The 15050-nt window shown below is 35.8% G+C and overlaps 3 protein-coding genes across 3 annotated transcripts; all 3 read left to right on the top strand.

Moving 5' to 3' along the window:
• Positions 1 to 1710: 1710 nt before the first annotated feature.
• Positions 1711 to 4815, top strand: LOC145224303 (lactadherin-like). The gene is made up of 6 exons (XM_080090768.1): positions 1711 to 1756; positions 2040 to 2111; positions 2177 to 2218; positions 2435 to 2602; positions 4274 to 4443; positions 4678 to 4815. Exons 1-6 carry the CDS (start codon positions 1711 to 1713, stop codon positions 4813 to 4815), a joined length of 636 nt encoding a protein of 211 aa, XP_079946894.1.
• Positions 4816 to 8110: 3295 nt separating this feature from the next.
• Positions 8111 to 10171, top strand: LOC145224305 (lactadherin-like). The gene is made up of 6 exons (XM_080090769.1): positions 8111 to 8156; positions 8380 to 8435; positions 8489 to 8540; positions 9089 to 9256; positions 9712 to 9881; positions 10014 to 10171. The coding sequence occupies exons 1-6, from the start codon at positions 8111 to 8113 to the stop codon at positions 10149 to 10151; spliced, it is 630 nt and encodes a 209-aa protein (XP_079946895.1). The 3' UTR covers positions 10152 to 10171.
• Positions 10172 to 13129: 2958 nt separating this feature from the next.
• LOC145224306 (lactadherin-like) lies at positions 13130 to 14811 on the top strand. Its single transcript, XM_080090770.1, has 6 exons — positions 13130 to 13175; positions 13282 to 13326; positions 13387 to 13428; positions 13618 to 13785; positions 14271 to 14440; positions 14674 to 14811. The coding sequence occupies exons 1-6, from the start codon at positions 13130 to 13132 to the stop codon at positions 14809 to 14811; spliced, it is 609 nt and encodes a 202-aa protein (XP_079946896.1).
• The last annotated feature ends 239 nt before the right edge of the window (positions 14812 to 15050 follow it).

Below are 15050 nucleotides of genomic sequence, written 5' to 3'. Positions count from 1 at the left end.
ATAACTGCATGGGATCAGCTCTGAAGCGCCTGTGCAGACCAGCGATTACAGTACACTCGTATATAAATCACATTATGACAAGCTAATTGAAGACGCCATACCGAATCAGCCGGTCATCAAGCATTTACTGATATGTGGAGAATACTGAAGCTGCGTAGCTAGAGCGCAAGTCCCGGAAGGACTTCTATCGTAAGTTCCAATCCCACCGCAGGCTATATTTTTCTAGCCTGTGTCTTGCCTTTTTTGGTGGTAAATGTTTGGTTGATTCGATGCGGGTGCCTTCAATGGACCTGGCGTACTGTAATTTACAACCCATTAATTGTAAAGATCGGTGTCTTGCAAAACAAACATGCGCAATGGAAGTGCTGTCTCGACCATATAGTTTAGTGTACCTAATCCCGCTTGCGTCAAGCAGACTTGTATAACGCTAACAGTTTTGTACTAGTGTACGGCAGTTTTGAATTCTAATGCAGTAGTCGGGTTGAAATTCCAAGCGGGCTAAATGAGATACACCAAATTGTTTTGGCTCGAAATCCCAAACATATCTTCTGCTTTTTTAGCATCATGTCCCAATACACAATTGGTTGAAAAAAGAAAACTGTTTGTAGGAAGGAACCAATGTCCAGAAAGCATTCAATTTCTTGCGATAAAAACGACGAAGCGGAAAACCGCTAAGTACCGAAATCCATTTCCTATTTTTTCTCGACTTTATTTTGCGATGGCACGTTTTTTGCAGCACAATGCCAACTCCTCGTTGGCTGCAAGAAAAACACTGGAGTGCCGCCTTAATAGAAAGTGACAAAAATAACAAAATTTCCTCGATCTGCCTAATTGCTTTGTGATGAACGTACACTTGAAACAAGTAATTAGTAAATTGCAATCTTGGAAACATTGCGAGGTTTGTTTCTGCCATAGTCGAGATGTAATTTCTAACTTAGGAATTAAGACGCAAATTCACAGTTACTCGAAATCCCTTTTGTCGGCTATCATATTGAAATCAACAACATTTTTTCTTGACAGGATTTCAACGTAAATGTATTGTTAACAACCCTTTTGACTTGTTGGGTTTAAATAAGCCTTTATCTTGAAAACGCTTATGTTTGTGCAAATGTTCAGAATTTAACCCTTTTTCCCTTTTCCATTTTTCGAAATATACGTAAGTTTGCCAATTAATATTTTGTATTTAATAAACTAGGTTTTATTATAAACGATACCGCTTTAACCGTTTTTTAACCCTGTCAACTGATTGATGTACATTCCAGCACATGCGACATGCAAACATTAAGGTCGTTTGTCAAACGATAAACTCAAATCAACTTTCGGCGTGCAGCTTTAACTAATTAATGTGACATTTTCCACCGGATTAATAAATGGTACAGAAGTCTCGATAGCCATTCGTTTCACACGAAGTTACCAACAAGAAAGGTTTGATTTTGTCGTCTGAATATCTTTGTTGTAAAAGTATTTTCCTGTACATATTTTTATCTTTAATTGTCAAAGGGTTACTGTTTTGGTTTAAAATATATTTGCTTTTAAATCAAATCCAAATGTATTTATAAATTTTAAAGCGCCTAAAAGCAGTTTTACTTATTCATGGGGTTATGGATTGTGTTGTTCTAATTTGTACTTAGACAAAACATTCCCAGCGTGGGATATAAGCCACATTTTGTCAGGATTTACTTGGTCAAAATCAAACCAGACTGTTTAAAGATGTTAAAAGAAATTGTTCTTCTGCTCGCCGTCGCAGCCTTGTGCAGTAAGTAGTTATACTCACTGTTTTTTTTAAGGTGTTTTGGGTGTCAAATTTCTCCAGCAGTTTCCCAAAATTTAGATTTATGGCTATTTTTTGCAAATATGACTATTTTTTGGTATTTAAATGAACACTTGCGGTCTCTCAAACCTACTTAGCGGTCACCCAAACAAAACCTTTAAAAAAAACCTGGTTATACTAAGCTTAATTATGTTTTATTGAAAAAAAACAGGCACTCATTAAGTAATCGTCCGTAAGCTACCTTTTTATAATTTTCACGCTGTTTCAGACGGATGTGGGTGTGGCTGTGGGTGTGGGTGTGGCTGTGGAGGCGGAGGTCCATGTGGTGATGGCAAAAAAGGTGGGCGACAGTAGGGTTACGATTGTCGAGACAACTGTTTAGTTTTTTTTTCTGTATTTTTGCAGAAGGCAACGATTTCAGCAAGATCAATATACATGCCAATAAAGGTAACATGTGAAGTTGAGAATAATGGAAGTTCTTACAACAGACAGATTATGCAAATTAAAGAAAAAAACTAATGCGAAACAAACGAAAATGTAACATGCAAATTGCAAACTATTGAATAGTGACCGCTGTATGCCTGTTAAAGCCTAACATTGATTTGTCAAAAGTAAACTAAAATTTTTCAAAAATATTACTACTTTTTGCTTTACACTGTTTAGATGGTTTGTGCAAGTTGGGACTTAAGACCCATTACATTCCCGACAGTGCTATTACAGCATCGTCTTACTGGAGACCAGATATTGACCATCGACATGCTCCAAAGTGGTCAAGACTTTATCAAGCTTTTATTCCTGATGTTACGGTTGGATCGTGGTCAGCTGCGACAAGTCAGTAAAATCGTCCAAAAGTTTTGTTATGACTTTTAACTGACTATATTCTCAACTAAAATCCAGAAAATTTTTGCACACGCGTATGGTCAGAATGAGCCTGCTTTTTTATTTAAATGCATTTGTAAAAATACGTACGGTGGCCCACAAGTGCAATTCAACAACTTTTTGGCTGACATTGATTTTTTTCAGTGCAAACATTTATTTTTCAGTTCAAACATTTATTTTTCGATGCAAACATTTATTTTTCAGTGCAAACATTGTTTTGGTGCAAACATTTATTTTTCAGTGCAAACATTGTTTTGGTGCAAACATTTATTTTTCAGTGCAAAAAATTTTTAGGTTCAATTACAGGGTGTGTCAAATTTTTTCAAAATGGTGGAAACGTGATAAAACTGCACATTACACCGGCTATTGGTTGTAAACCTTGGCCTCTAAACAATTCAGTACTCTCTATAGTTAGTAAAAATTATAATAAAAAGTATGTTGTGGATTTAAAGTTAAGATGATTTTTTTTGCACTTGTCCACATTTACATTCTGTCTGTAGCCTACTCTCTGCACACCGTGCCAAAGACCAAAACGCTGGAGTTGTTTGTCTTAGCTGCATTGCAGGACATGTAAAATGTTGTGTTGTTTTTTCATTAAAGCTTGATAATAGGCTTCATTGTCAAGCAATAAACATCCCAATTCCTATTATTGTTTGGTTTAAAATAAAGGTCCAATACTTCAACTACCCCTTGTGTTAACTTCTCAAAAAAAAATCAAATTGTCTGTTACATCGAACAATAGTTTTCTTTATAATGCCAAAGTAAAGTAGGTAAACCGACACATATATTTAATTCAAGTAAAATTGCTTTTATTTGTGCACTATTAGTAAGTGGCCTAGTCCTTTAGAAACCATTGCTGCACATGGCTTTATTGAGCCTTCTTCTTCCCGGTTACGCCTAAACTGTACTCCCGCTTCGCTCGCACAGCCAGCTTAGCCCGCCCCCAATCTGTCCATATAGCCCTTACTTAGCCCATGTTAAATTTGTTAAGCCATTAGTTGACGTTGTTTAGTTCGCTAAGCCCAGACTTAGCCCCTGTTCAATGAACTACGTCAGTGATTCTCAACCGGGGCCCTCTGGGCCACGCGTGTCAGTTCACCAGAAACATTCGCCAAGAGACATTAAGTCATTTTTCCTTCGTGGCGTAACCCCTTTCTTTCGCAATGCACAGAATTAAGGATATGTTACAAATGTCTTGACTATCTTTTCTCTGTTTTTCTTCCTCATACTTTGTTGCAAGGCTTTCTTGGATAGGCCTGTCAATCAAAATTTCGGGCCTAAACGGGCTTCTCAAAAACGTTTCGGGTTCGGGCCGGGCTTCGGGCTTATACTTTCGGGTTCGGGCCGGGTTCGGGCTCAGATTTCGGGCCCGCTTGCAACTCTGAGCCGAATGGTCCGCCTTTTTCTATTTCAACGCGTTTATAAAAAAAAACGCCAATTGTCAATCAGGTTTTTGGTGAGCACTAACCAGTTATTTAATAAAACTTTTTAGCACGAAGTCAAATTTTAAAGAATATTCTGCAATTAATAGTACTTAGAGCATTTGCATTTAAGCTTAATTGATTTGAACAAAAATACATTTTGTGTAGGGAATATCGTTTTTGAAAGTCTTCCTATTTGCAGATAATGCTAATCAATGGATTCAAGTAGCCCTAGATGGAGCTACTACAATCACTGGCGTCGTTACTCAGGGACGAAATAGCTATGACCAGTGGGTGACAGAATACAAGGAGTCGTATTTGGCTGCCGATCTGACATGGAAAACTGTGAACGCAAATTCGGGAACAGCAATAGTAAGAAAAAACTACGTTGATTTTCTTGTAACTAAGTATTTTGCCGGTTTTTGTTGCACAAAAAAGACATATTCAAGCCTTTTCAACTTCCAAATTAAAAATTAGCTCAAAAATATGCAACTTTAAGTTATTGTTAACAGAAACTCCGTAATCTTATCTTCTTTTTAGGTATTTTTTGTCAGAGGGTGTTTTTTTACCCTAAATCTTATTAAGTTGATTGTATTTTATTCACAGCTGTTCAGCGGTAACAGCGATCGAAACAGCCCGGTTACCAACATGTTTTATCTTCCTATCACTGCTCACAAACTCCGAATTCTTCCCACCAAGTGGAACGGCCATATCTCACTGCGCCACGAATACTTGACCTGTTAAAATGTTTTCTGAGTTGGATTGACAAGTGAACAAAATGACATTGAGTTTTCATCTGTGATTGATTTTCATGTCATTGACGATCATTTTATGTCGTTTTAAAAGGCAAACTGCAGTTTATTTTCTATGTATCGTTCATTCAACAATAAACGCTTCATGCAATAGTTTGTCGCTGGTTTTTCAGAAATATATCTAAAAGTTATAATTTGTAGAAGCCTTAAAATTTGTGTATGTTACTCGTAATAATAAAGCCTGAGCCATTTAATAACATAGCCCAATTGTTTGTAAGAACGAACCATTGTCCAGCTTTCATCAGTGATTACGCCACATAACGATCTTCGGATGCAATATTCGTTATTAAATGTTGAATTATAACAATACAGGACATTTACACTTTAAACCGACATCACCCAGTTGATTTCTTGGTGGATGAAAACTGTAGTAAACCACAAAATGATTGATTCAAATTTAATAAATCATTAAGTCATCCATCCTTTTGAATTGAGATAAATATATTCCGCCTATGCAGCATCTTCTGTATCTTATTTAAATAGAACTCACTGAAGATGCCGCATTGGCGAAATATATTTATCTCAATTCAGTTTTTTTGAAAGATTACAGATCATACAGATCAAGCTTTTAACAAGCTAAAAAGTCAGTTTCCTACTCGTAATAAACCAACGATAATTTCATAGATTACAGCATATAGAAAGTAAGACAAAACAAATAGATGCAACTTTACGCTTTGACTAAAATCAGGCGTATGAATACTACAAACAAATAAAACATATAGTTAAAAACGGAGTTTATACTTTGTATACAATGCCTTGCACGGATTATTAACAACGTTTACTGAAACATCTCCCACACGATATATTCCCTCAACATTAGTTCAGCTTGTGGCAGGGTTAAATTGAAAAGTGTAGTTTCTAAAAATGTTGCTTGGTTTTGTAATCGACAGTGATGTTGTGCAGACTTAGGGTAGCTTGAGATTTGTGCGATAACTTTTAGAGTAAATATTATTGTTTTGTGACAACTTTAAAACAGTACAACGTGGAGGCTGTCGCTTTATGCAGTTGGCAGTTTTGATTTTAGTTAAATTGTTTACATATGCACTCGTTGACGGTTCGGTATATGACTGTGGTAACGCTGGTTCATATGTCTTTCGAAACAAACCACATTCAAATTATATGTGCTGTTTTGGTTAACAACACCTAAGCACAAGTTTGCAGCGTTCTTTTCAACTTCCAGAAACTTTTTTTTCGCATGCGCCTCTTTGATCCCTCTGGTGAGACTCAGTTTTTGATATTACCAAATGTTTTGATAGCACTTTCTGTGGCGAATAAGACGAACACAAAGATCGACAAGGAAAATTGCGGCACAATAGCATGAGCGAACCCGCTTCTAGTATAGTAGCTACAATTAACCGCCTCTATACCATAAAACGTAAAATTTGAAAGAGGCAAACTGGCGGCGCGCAGGTTAACAAACAGTTATCTAATATTTCAAAAAGTCGAGTTTCGTGAGAGTACAAACGCTTGTGTCAGTGCCAGTCCAATTCAAAACGGCTTTGTGGCTCCCAAGTTTTTTTGATGTAAAATTGGTCCGAATGGCTCTTAAATGTATAAAGTTTGGCGACCCCTGCATTAGGGCTATACACTCAATATCACAATTGGTCAATTAATCGAATCAAGGGGTCTTTGTGTGAAAAACAAACTTGTCTCTTATGTGTCTATATTTAAATGCCAATAACACAAATCGTGGCAAATATAGAAGACTTGTCTGATTACAAAATCATTAGGCGCAGAATTAGTCAGTAGTCAAGCTCGCACTGGATTTGAACCGGTAGGACCTAATCGAGAATCATGCCATTGACTAACGCAATGTACAGTGTACTTTCTTGGTATGTCTTTTTCATCTAACCTTTTTGGTGCACCCGGCTACCTCAATCGATAGAGTGTATAGTTGTGCTCGCATCTATGACATGTTGTTGCAAATGACTGGCTTGTGGTGTCTTCTGGTTTATGCTGATTCATGTGTATTGTGGCTTGCAATTTGCCTTTTTCTTAACTTTTGTTGCTGCCTTAAGAGCGCGTTTTGGTGGTGCGCGTTCTTATATCATAAGCCAAAACGTTTTTTTTCTTCAGTATTTGAAATTGAGAAAGTAGCAATCTGTAAAACACCGTTCATGCAACAACAAACACTTCATGCGAACAAAGAATGACCATGTTTATGTTGGCGAGCCGTAACTGAGAGCAAGTTAAAGTCCATCCACCAGGATGATCGTTCTTCAAGCAAGGATACATGCATAAAACAAATCAGGATCTGTTGATAAAATGCAAACACAAATTGTGGTAATAATATGTGTGATTTTACAGCAGCATGTTTCTTTGTTTTATTCAAACGTTTTATTGTTTCTAAAATCTTGTCTCCCGTTTGCGTTTTGTTTGCTTGCAACAACCTACGGTCGGATAGCAGCTCAAATATAGTCGGCTTCTGGCAAAGAATCTTTTTTTCTGCGAAATGTTAAAAATTTCCAAAATTACTCGACAAGATTTACATAATTAATGTGCAAACTGCCATTTCCTATTAATGTATACCTGCTTAACGCCCTTGGTGTGACGTCAATTTTGCGACAAAGTTTCCAAAATTCTTGACAAATTACCCAGTTGTTAATATTCTACTCACGATATGCAAATTTGACTGGTATGGTAATTATTGCGAAAAATGAGAAATTTTACGAAATTCTTTTCCAGCTGCAATGTACTGATAATTCACAAACCGTACGTTCTCAATACTACCTTAAAGTGTGCTACAATGCTTCGAAGTGTTCGCCTCAAATGTCAATCGGTTATTTATTATTTATTTTATTTTCTACGGTTTGAAAACTGGAGTTGTAGAATTTATGCACGATAGGTGACAAGAAATCGAAATTGAATGAAAGGAAGAACCCTTTCAACAAGTGATTATGGCCACATAATTATCTGCGTAAAGAATTTGCATAATTCATTAAACCATCCACTACCTCTCTTTTCCATTTTTGGGCACCTATTCAGACAGTAAGATTCCAATCCCGGGTATAAATACTTGCTAAAGAATCTGTCTGATCATACCTTTTGCTACATGGAAGCAAAAATATGTTTTTTTGTGGTGTAGAGGTGCAATTTATTGGTAGCCATATTGTTTGATTTGTGATTTTGATTTAATATCTCGTTGTTTGTTCATTTTTTTCATTGTTTACGTTTCAGAATATTTTGTAACCCACATTGAATTTGAAACTATCAAGTAATTCCTAAAAATGTTTAAACAAGTTTTGGTTTTGCTGGCAGTAACAGCCTTGTGCAGTAAGTACAGTTTCTATTGAATTTGAACCATAGAATGAAACGGTGTTTTGAGTAATAAGTTACAGTTATAAACGGTATCCACTTTGACTTAATATTGATAGCTTTTTAGCAGTGCTTGCTATTTACGTGATGATAAAGTGACAATAATACAAAAAAACTTGACTTTGACTTTTGGCTTTTCTATCGATTCTGACTCCCTATTTAAATACTGTACGTTTTTCAGGCGGATGTGGATGTGGATGTGGAAGTCAGTGTTGTGATCGGTGTGATGGCCAAAAGGGTTGGTAATAAAATGAATTGATTAAAATATTTGATTTAAATGATTGTACCTTGTTTCTACAGGAGACAACGAGTTTAGCAAGATCAATATCCAGGCCAATAGAGGTAAAATAGGGTTTAAAGAAAAACATTTTTTGGCAACCCACATTATTTAACAAAAATGTCGTTCAACTGGTGTTAATGTTAATCAAAAATACTAGTTGTTTCTATCCATAACTTGTATTTTCGCTGACGTTTCGTCCACCAGAACGGTAGGACTTCTTCAGAGCAATGAATGACGAATGCAAGCAACAAGCGAAAGGCGCAAGAACAGCGTGATACCATGAAAAATAATTATATTATAACAAAGGCCATCCGAAAAGAGTAGCGTCCGTTGCAAAACGATGAAGCGGCACTAATGTCCGAAATTTGATGGATTGGTTTTGTTAAATATGCAACCTGGTGGACGAAAACGCCTGTACAGCATTTTCTAGCACACATTATGTTGTGAATAACAGAAATTTCAAAAAATGCGATAACAAACGACAACGATATTTTTGTTAATAGTAACGTATTGAATATAACTTATTTATAAACGACTGTAAAACAAAATGTTATGAGAAATAACAATATTCCAAAAAAATTTCAACAACGAATATACTTAACATTCATAGATTGTTTGTGCAAGTTGGGACTGAAGACCCATTACATTCCCGACAGTGCTATAACAGCATCGTCTTATTGGCATCCTGAAGGGACCGAGCTACATAGCACAAAGTGGTCAAGACTTGATCAAGCGTTTATTCCCGGTGTTTCAGTTGGATCGTGGGCAGCGGCAGCAAGTCAGTAAAGTCGTATGATAGTTGACCTTGTATTTCCAATTGTAGAAAATTAAGATGAATGAAATGTTGTAACAGACTAAAAATGGTAAAAAAGGACCTGCTTGGATTTGCGTGAAAGTGATTTGTGTGAAACTTACCACGTACTTACTTAAATAATTAAACTATTAGATAAATGTTTTATTATATATAGTAATCAGTGAATTACTTGAGGGACATATAAAAGTGAAACATTTGGGCCAAAATAATCATGTAGAGCCCCCCAAAAATAATGTTTTTTTTAAATCAAGCCTTGGGCGTTTTGAATTTCATATGATGGTTTGCCCTGCATAGGAATACCATGCAGAGCATCTTATTTTAAAGAATCTTTATAATTAACGTTTTTTTTTCGGCATTCTTCAATCATTTATTTGCTTGAAAATATCTTTTGTGCAATCAATATTGCTTCTGATACGCAGATAATCTTTATCAATGGATTGAAGTAACCTTAGGAAAAGCTACCACGATCACTGGGGTCATTACCCAGGGACGAGACAGTCTTGATCAGTGGGTGACAGAATACAAGGTCTCGTATTTGGCTGCTGATCTGACATGGAAAACTGTGAACGACAAATCGCGATTCACAAAAGTAAGTGAAATCTAATTCTTTTAACTATAATTTATCCTAAAACATAGAGAATTGTATTGTTCTGTCTTTAAAGTCATAGAAATCGGTATTTTTGACAGTATTTTGAATTGAGTTTTTTGTACTTTTTCTCAGCTCTTCAGTGGCAACAGCGACCGGAAAAGCCCAGTTACCAACATGTTCTACAAACCAATCACTGCCCACAAAATTCGAATTCTTCCCACCAAGTGGCACGGCCATATCTCACTGCGCCACGAATACTTGACCTGTTAAAATGTTTCCTGAGATGATCGACCGGTTTAAAAAATGTCATATAGCTGTCATCATTTATTGATATAACGTAATTTACTATCATTTAACGTCGTTTTATGTGAGCAACTGCTTTTAATTTGCAACTTGTCATTCATGTAACAATAAATACTTCATGCAATGATGTGTCACTGACTTTAGTCAAAGAAATCTTCGTTGCAAATAATGCAGTCTGCATATCTAACGAAGATATTATTTTCCACAAAACAAAGCTAAATAATTTGGTTATAATCGGTAAATGGGTAAAGAACTAATCATTTGAAAATATGTTAGCAACCGTGTAATTCACGTTAGTTTTACTTATTTTAATAAAACTTACATTCAAAGTTTACAAAAGATAGTGCATCATTGCACAAAAATAAATAAAATTAATATTGAAAAAAAAAAACGAAAGATGAACATGGTCAAAATAAATAAGCATGTACTCGAAGGGTTGTTAAATGTAGAGAAAAATAATTGTGTTTTTTTTATCAACAACTCTGTTTTTTATCAAAACCCTTTTTCAAGATTTGAACATCTTTTTTCCGAATTAATTTAATGCAAGGCATTTGTTCGATTTAATAATATGTCACTCCCCTTGAGTTTTTACTTGTTTAAACACCGCTGGTATCGCGGTAATATTGTGACCATGTTTTTAAAATTATTGGTAAACTTCTGAGCTGTTTGGATCTTGATCCAAAATTAAATGTTTGCAGAAAATTCATGCAGAACAGCAACTTTGCACGGTGCTTAGACAGAATCTTAATTTAACTTAATAATTTAACTTTGTGGAACTAGAAATTGCTGCCATCCATTGATGCATGTCATTTTATTATAACCCGGAATAAGCTGAAAGCAACCTTCATAAATTTCTACTTCGCTTAAAATCTTCTCAAGTAACGTTATGGAGACACAAAGTATATTGTTTTGTTTGACCCATTCAAAAGCTGGTTGAACTAATCATTTACTGTAAGTAACTTGTGCGCTTAGTGTGTGTTAAGACTGTTCAAGTACAATGGTGTCGCTATATTCAACCAAGCGGAAACAACTCAACACAAAAATTTGTTTGAAAAAAAACTGAGAATATTTCAGGAAATTGCACTTTTCCATTTTCAATGTTTGTGGCTATTTTGCACATTAACTCGTGGTCAAGCGTGTGACTCTAGCTTCCGCTTTGATAGCTCCAGAATTCAAATACCCGACGAGATCTTCTAGAATAGGTTTTGTTCGCACCTATGCAAATGACTGGGTTGTGAGGTCCTGTGGTTTATGCTGATTCATGTGTTTTGTGGCGTGCAATTTGCCTTTTTCCTAATTGTTGTTGCCGCCGTTATAGCGCGAATTTGGTCGTGTGCGTACTTATACCACTGCACTGCTGTTGAATTTAATTGCTACAGTTGCGAAATTGGGGTACGTTCTTTGGTTTTGTGCCCACTTGATTTTGCAAAAGAACACCGCCGGGAATAAAAAGTAAACCGATTGTGCAGAAATATTCAAAAATTATGCACTTTCAATAAATATGAATTGGAAACAGGCACATAATAACCCCTAACCCAATTTTGTGTGAAAAGTTGATTCGAAACATACAGAAATGTAATTATATCAGAGAAGGAAAGCCAAGTTTAATCGTAACGTTTGATTAACCAATCACCGCCCACAAACTTCAAATACTTCCTACAGGTCATATCTCTCTGTGCCACCAGTACTTGTAAATTGATTGGCTGAAAAACAAAAATAACAAATGTACTTCATAAGGGGTTAAATAACAATGTATCTGACTGGTTGGACCGAAATCGAGGCGTATTATGCGCTTTGCGCGAATTGCACCAACGTTCTGCTTGTAGCTTAAATAGTCAGATTTTTGCAAACAACAATTTTTTTAGGAAAAAGCTGGAAATTTCCGAAATTACCCTCCGACACTGCACTTAGCATGACTAATGCGCTAGCTGCCATTTCGCGACAAATGTTTACTAGTTAGCGCCGATAAAATCCAGTCACGACATGCAGACTTTTGCAGGTAATTAATGTTTCCGGAAATATCTCGCAGTTGAGAAGTTTTGCGAAATCCTTACCCAACAGCTTAATCTCGTTTACAAACCATATTTTCTCAAAATTATAATTTTTAGATGTGTATAGTCAGGGTTGCCATCGACATGGACACCAAAATAAGGACAAGCGAAAAAATTAATTTCGATACGAAACGAAGCAAACGTTTATTAACAAATCTTGTACGAGCAACTATACGAGCAGTGACATATGACATATTTTTTTGCCAGAAACAACTTCTTTTTCGTAGAAAATACTTGGTGCATCTCACGGCAGCTCAGATCTTGGGACAATAATTTGGGACAAAAAAATTAGGGACAATATTTTTTTCTAAGATATTACCACTTCAAGTTTAAAATAAGGACAAAGAAATATGGACGGTATGGCAACCCTCCTTATAGCGCTTCAATAAAGCGTGTGTTTTACATGTCTATAGCTCAATTTAACACTACTGTTTTGTGCAAATACCACCTAATTTTTTACGGTTTGAATACTAGATTTGTGTGCAGTGGGGTACAAAAAAGCAGAATGTAATGTGGGGAAAAACCACTGTCCAGATTTGACAAGTGATCGAAACTACATAATGATCAGCGTAAAGAATGTGCATGATCTATTACATACCGCTAATTGCCTTTTTTGGGCAGCTATCCAGACAGTGAGGCACCGACGCCGGGTATAAATACTGGTTTAAGAATCTTTCCTGATCATAGCTTTTGCTAAAAAGAAGCAAATTGTAGTTGTTTATTTGATTGATGGCTTTAGTTTTAAAACTCTTTTTTTAGTTTTGTAAACGTTGTTTATCCTTATTTGCGTCCTTATTGGACTTTTTTTTAGGTGTATCTATTAAACCACTTCAAAATAAACTGTGAATGTTATGCAGGTTATTTTGAAGTCCACGTTAAATTTGAAACTTAAAAATGCTTAAACAAGATGTAGCTTTGCTGGCAATCACAGCATTGTGCAGTAAGTTTAGTTTCTATTAAATTTTAGCGATAAACATAAATGGTGTTGTAAAAAATACGGTTATAAACGATATCCACTTCCTATTTAAATACTGTACGTTTTCCAGGCGGATGTGGAAGCCAATGTTGTGATCGGTGTGATGGCAAAAAAGGTTGGTGGTAAAATGGATTTGTTAAAATGTCTGATTTAAATGATTCTACCCTTTTCACAGGAGACAACGAGTTTAGCAAGATCAATATCCAGGCCAATAGAGGTAACATGTGATATGTTTGTGCAGAAACGAAATTGGTGTCTTGTAGATCGTAAAGTCATAAATAGTGAACGCTTTGTGCCTATTTGGGTCTAACATACATTAGTAAATAGTTAACCAAATTCGTTGAAATAAACTTCCTCAATATCACAAAAATATTTTACAACCATTTCTTACTTTACACTTTTTTAGATTCTTTGTGCAAGCTGGGACTGAAGACCCTTTACATTCCCGACGGTGCTATTACAGCATCGTCTTATTGGGGAACAGGTATCGATGAAACGCATGCTCCCAAGTGGTCAAGACTTTATCAAGCTTTTATTTCTGGTGTTTCGATTGGAGCGTGGGCAGCTGGAGCAAGTCGGTAAAATTATTCAAAAGTTTTGGCTTTAAACTAACTGTATTTACCCAACTTTTTGTAACTGACATCCATAAAAATTATAGTAAATACGTATGGTCAGTATGAGCGAGCTATCTTTTTTCAACGGGTTTATGAAAAGCATTAATTTTTCAGTAAGAAAGTTTTGGACAAAATGTAAACACTGACCAGGTGCTTAAACAACTAACTGACATCACATGGGTAAATTGTAAAGGTAGTAAATTAAAGCTGCAAAACCAAAGGGTTTTAAAACAACTTTTTGTTTGGTCGATAATATTTCATAGAATAGTTTAACCTTCATCAGAAGAAAACCATATAAGTTGGTCAATAAATAAACACAAATGATTTAATTTTAAATGATTCTTCTTTAATGAATGAATTTTAAGCACCTTCTTTTAATTTGAATTTTTGCGTCAAATATGTTTTGCCACATGAGTGTCGTTCTTCAAAGCCTTCTTATACGCAGATAATGTTAATCAATGGATTGAAGTAAAATTAGGAAAAGCTACTACAATCACTGGCGTCGTTACTCAGGGACGAAATAGTCTTGACCAGTGGGTGACAGAATACAAGGTCTCGTATTTAGCTGCTGATCTGACATGGAAAACTGTGAACGACGAATCAGGAACAGCAAACGTAAGGACAAACTACCTTGATTTTCTTGTAACTAAGTATTTTTTCCGTTTTTTTCTCTTCAATGCGAAAAGTCGTATTCCCGCCTTTCCAACTTACTTTTAAAGTTAAAACTAGCCGAATAACTGCAACTTCGCGTTTTTGTTAGAAGAAACTTCGTATTCTAACCTTCTTATCCTGTAGTTTTTTATCGGGAGGTTTTTTTGACAATGAATCTTATGAAGTTTTTTCCACAGTTGTTCAGTGCTAACAGCGATCAAAACAGCCCGGTTACCAACATGTTCTACAAACCAATCACTGCCCACAAAATCCGAATTCTTCCCACCAAGTGGCACAACCATATCTCACTGCGCCACGAATACTTGACCTGTTAAAGTGTCTTCTGAGTTGGATTGACAAGTGAAGGGAAAGGCATTTTCATCTGTGATTGATTTTCATGTCATTATTATTAAGGCAATATGACCCCTCAACAATTAACTCACTTCCGTGTCCTCGCTCACACCAGAATACATCTAATACAGCTTGTTCTCCTATGTCATAACTACCCTAGTTTTCACTTTTTTTTTTCTTTTGTCTTTTTTGTGTGTGTTTCAGTTTTATCTTAGTGTGATTT

The sequence above is a fragment of the Phallusia mammillata genome, chromosome 4, assembly GCF_965637545.1.
Source record: "Phallusia mammillata chromosome 4, kaPhaMamm4.hap1.1, whole genome shotgun sequence".
In the NCBI taxonomy this organism is placed as follows: Eukaryota; Metazoa; Chordata; class Ascidiacea; order Phlebobranchia; family Ascidiidae; genus Phallusia; species Phallusia mammillata.
The sequence above is the reverse complement of the archived record's forward strand: the minus strand, read 5'-3'. Positions and strand labels throughout refer to the sequence as shown.

Excerpts from the sequence above, each read along its gene's own strand:
- LOC145224305 (XM_080090769.1), top strand. The coding sequence starts at position 8,111 with ATGTTTAAACAAGTTTTGGTTTTGCTGGCAGTAACAGCCTTGTGCA. Across the intron at positions 8,157-8,379 it reads GGCAGTAACAGCCTTGTGCA|GCGGATGTGGATGTGGATGT; the intron begins GTAAGTACAGTT and ends TACGTTTTTCAG. Across the intron at positions 9,257-9,711 it reads ATCGTGGGCAGCGGCAGCAA|ATAATCTTTATCAATGGATT; the intron begins GTCAGTAAAGTC and ends TCTGATACGCAG.
- LOC145224303 (XM_080090768.1), top strand. The coding sequence starts at position 1,711 with ATGTTAAAAGAAATTGTTCTTCTGCTCGCCGTCGCAGCCTTGTGCA. Across the intron at positions 1,757-2,039 it reads CGCCGTCGCAGCCTTGTGCA|ACGGATGTGGGTGTGGCTGT; the intron begins GTAAGTAGTTAT and ends ACGCTGTTTCAG. Across the intron at positions 2,219-2,434 it reads CAATATACATGCCAATAAAG|ATGGTTTGTGCAAGTTGGGA; the intron begins GTAACATGTGAA and ends TACACTGTTTAG.
- LOC145224306 (XM_080090770.1), top strand. The coding sequence starts at position 13,130 with ATGCTTAAACAAGATGTAGCTTTGCTGGCAATCACAGCATTGTGCA. Across the intron at positions 13,327-13,386 it reads TCGGTGTGATGGCAAAAAAG|GAGACAACGAGTTTAGCAAG; the intron begins GTTGGTGGTAAA and ends CCCTTTTCACAG. Across the intron at positions 13,429-13,617 it reads CAATATCCAGGCCAATAGAG|ATTCTTTGTGCAAGCTGGGA; the intron begins GTAACATGTGAT and ends ACACTTTTTTAG.